General features: G+C 39.3%; 1 protein-coding gene across 1 annotated transcript; it reads left to right on the forward strand.

The window, feature by feature from the left end:
- Positions 1-565: 565 nt before the first annotated feature.
- Positions 566-1,234, forward strand: LOC120576071 (uncharacterized). Its single transcript, XM_039827039.1, has one exon. The coding sequence runs from the start codon at positions 566-568 to the stop codon at positions 1,232-1,234; it is 669 nt and encodes a 222-aa protein (XP_039682973.1).
- Positions 1,235-2,197: the final 963 nt, after the last annotated feature.

The following is a 2,197-nucleotide window of genomic DNA, read 5'->3' on the forward strand; positions in this document are numbered from 1 at the left end:
TGTGTTTATTGATTATGCTATGTTATTCCTAATTATTGGATACACGATTACGTGATAACTGTTTAGCATTTATGCAAAGTTAATAATGGAATGATTATGATGCTAATTTATGATTCTCAATTACATTGATTAATGTTATTTTATTATGAAATCTCACCCCTTCTGCTTGAAAATGTTGCCCTTCATATGGGTAACTTGCAGGTGATCGTGCTTAGTGTTCAGTTGCCGTCGTGAGTGGCCTTGCCTTCACTGTGTCGTCTAGGTCGCTCTGATACGTAACGGGATGGGGTTTTATGCTATAACATGCTTCTTTCTCTTACGTGAACTGCTATGATAATTTCTGTTTTGATTAACTCTTTTGAGATACTTATTGGGCCTGCGTGCCAAAACGTTCTATGAATTATGATTATGATTTTCCGCTGCAATGTTTAAGATATTGGTTAAATTATTATTTAACTGTTGGATTACGTTATATGTGATATCCCGTTGTTTTGATGCTTACTCTGATAAATGTTATGTTTTTAAAGAAATTTTGATATTGGGAAAACGGGGTTTTACACGAAAGATGGTGAAATTCGCCGAAGATACAGGCTTTAAATTGCTAACTTCGACACCATACTATGCGCAAGCAAATGGTCAAGTTGAAGCAGCGAACAAAAACATCATTGCCATTATTAAACGAAAAATAAAGGCAAAGCCCAAGAACTGGCCTGAAATATTAGGTGAAGCTTTATGGGCATGTCGAACATCTCCCAAAGAATCGACAAACACTACACCTTTTAGGTTGACATTTGGTCATGATGCTGTACTACCAGTAGAGATTCTGTTGCAATCAGTCAGAATCCAAAGACAATGCGAAATACCAGTTAATCATTATTGGGACATGGTCATGGACGAATTGACCGATCTCGATGAAGAAAGATTAACAGCGTTAGAAGTCCTTGCGAGACAAAAAGAAAAGGTAGCAAAAGCATATAATAAAAAGGTAAAATCGAAGTTTTTTGCCCAAGGAGATTTGGTATGGAAAGTGATCTTACCAATGGACAAGAAAGATAGAGCTTTGGGAAAATGGTCACCCGGATGGGAAGGACCATGGCAGATATTAAGGGTCTTTTCGAATAATGCTTATGAGATCGAAGAATTAAACGATGATCGAAGGATTTTACGAATAAATGGAAAGTACTTGAAAAAGTATAAACCAACGTTGCAGGAAATTAAAATCATAAAAGAATAATTCGAAAAGATAAATTCAAACATAGCATTTCATGGGGCCAACTAATGGGCGGTTTACACAAAAAGCTTCAAAATGAGCTCTAAAAGAGCGCAAAGTAAACAACTACAAAAGAAATGCTACAAACAGAAAATGATTCTTCGATGGAAAGCCCTACATAAGCTGGCCAAATCCAAAAAGATCGAGGAACCATCGAATCTCGCTATCCAGAAGACACCTAAGGCAGAAGCGTTGGAGATCATATTGTTCATCTTCAGCAGGATGATATCCTCGATAGTTGCGCCTCAATCCATCCCCGCGACAGGTTTGCCAGTTGTTGTAGAATCGACGACGGATTAACTGGGGAGGCAGTAATCTCTTGTACCAGCCTGAGACGAAGCGGAAACGGGTGTCCCCTCCTGTTATCTCCCTGCGATAGCGCGCGACATTTCTTGTCTCCAAAAGAGACCAGAAATCATGAAAGACTTCAGCAGTATCAGGCGTGATACCGTCAAGCACCCTCAGCAGTACGTCGAAGTAGAGAGCGGTCATAGAACCAGCATCCATGGCGTTCTTAAGAAAACTTTTTGACGGTAGGAATGCATGGCTCAATATCCAGCATGAATTGGGTACATCTCAAAATGCAGAACATATGATGTCCATGCTCCCACAAACGAAGTTGGAAATCCAACTTAGAATGAGTGGGCTTCAGATCGGTGAGCAGCCTGATGCAATCCTCACCAAAAGCTCTTGAGACCTTACGGTCTCTGCAGAGAGCAGCAATCCTTTTGTTTTGTCTTTGAAAACAAAAAAGATCGAACATGCTGTCTTTAGCAACCCTTGCAGCGATGTCTATGATCAGATCATCACTCAAACAACTTATGTAATCCATGAAGAAGGTTTTGTTTGTGGGAAAGTGTTTGATAAGCACAAAGAAAGATAAGTGAGAGATGAAGAGACAAGACTAAAAGGACGCTATTTATAAGA

This window comes from Medicago truncatula, chromosome 6, assembly GCF_003473485.1.
Source record: "Medicago truncatula cultivar Jemalong A17 chromosome 6, MtrunA17r5.0-ANR, whole genome shotgun sequence".
NCBI lineage: Eukaryota > Viridiplantae > Streptophyta > Magnoliopsida > Fabales > Fabaceae > Medicago > Medicago truncatula.

What these genes read in the sequence shown, in the direction of transcription:
- LOC120576071 (XM_039827039.1), top strand. Translation starts at nt 566, where the DNA reads ATGGTGAAATTCGCCGAAGATACAGGCTTTAAATTGCTAACTTCGACA.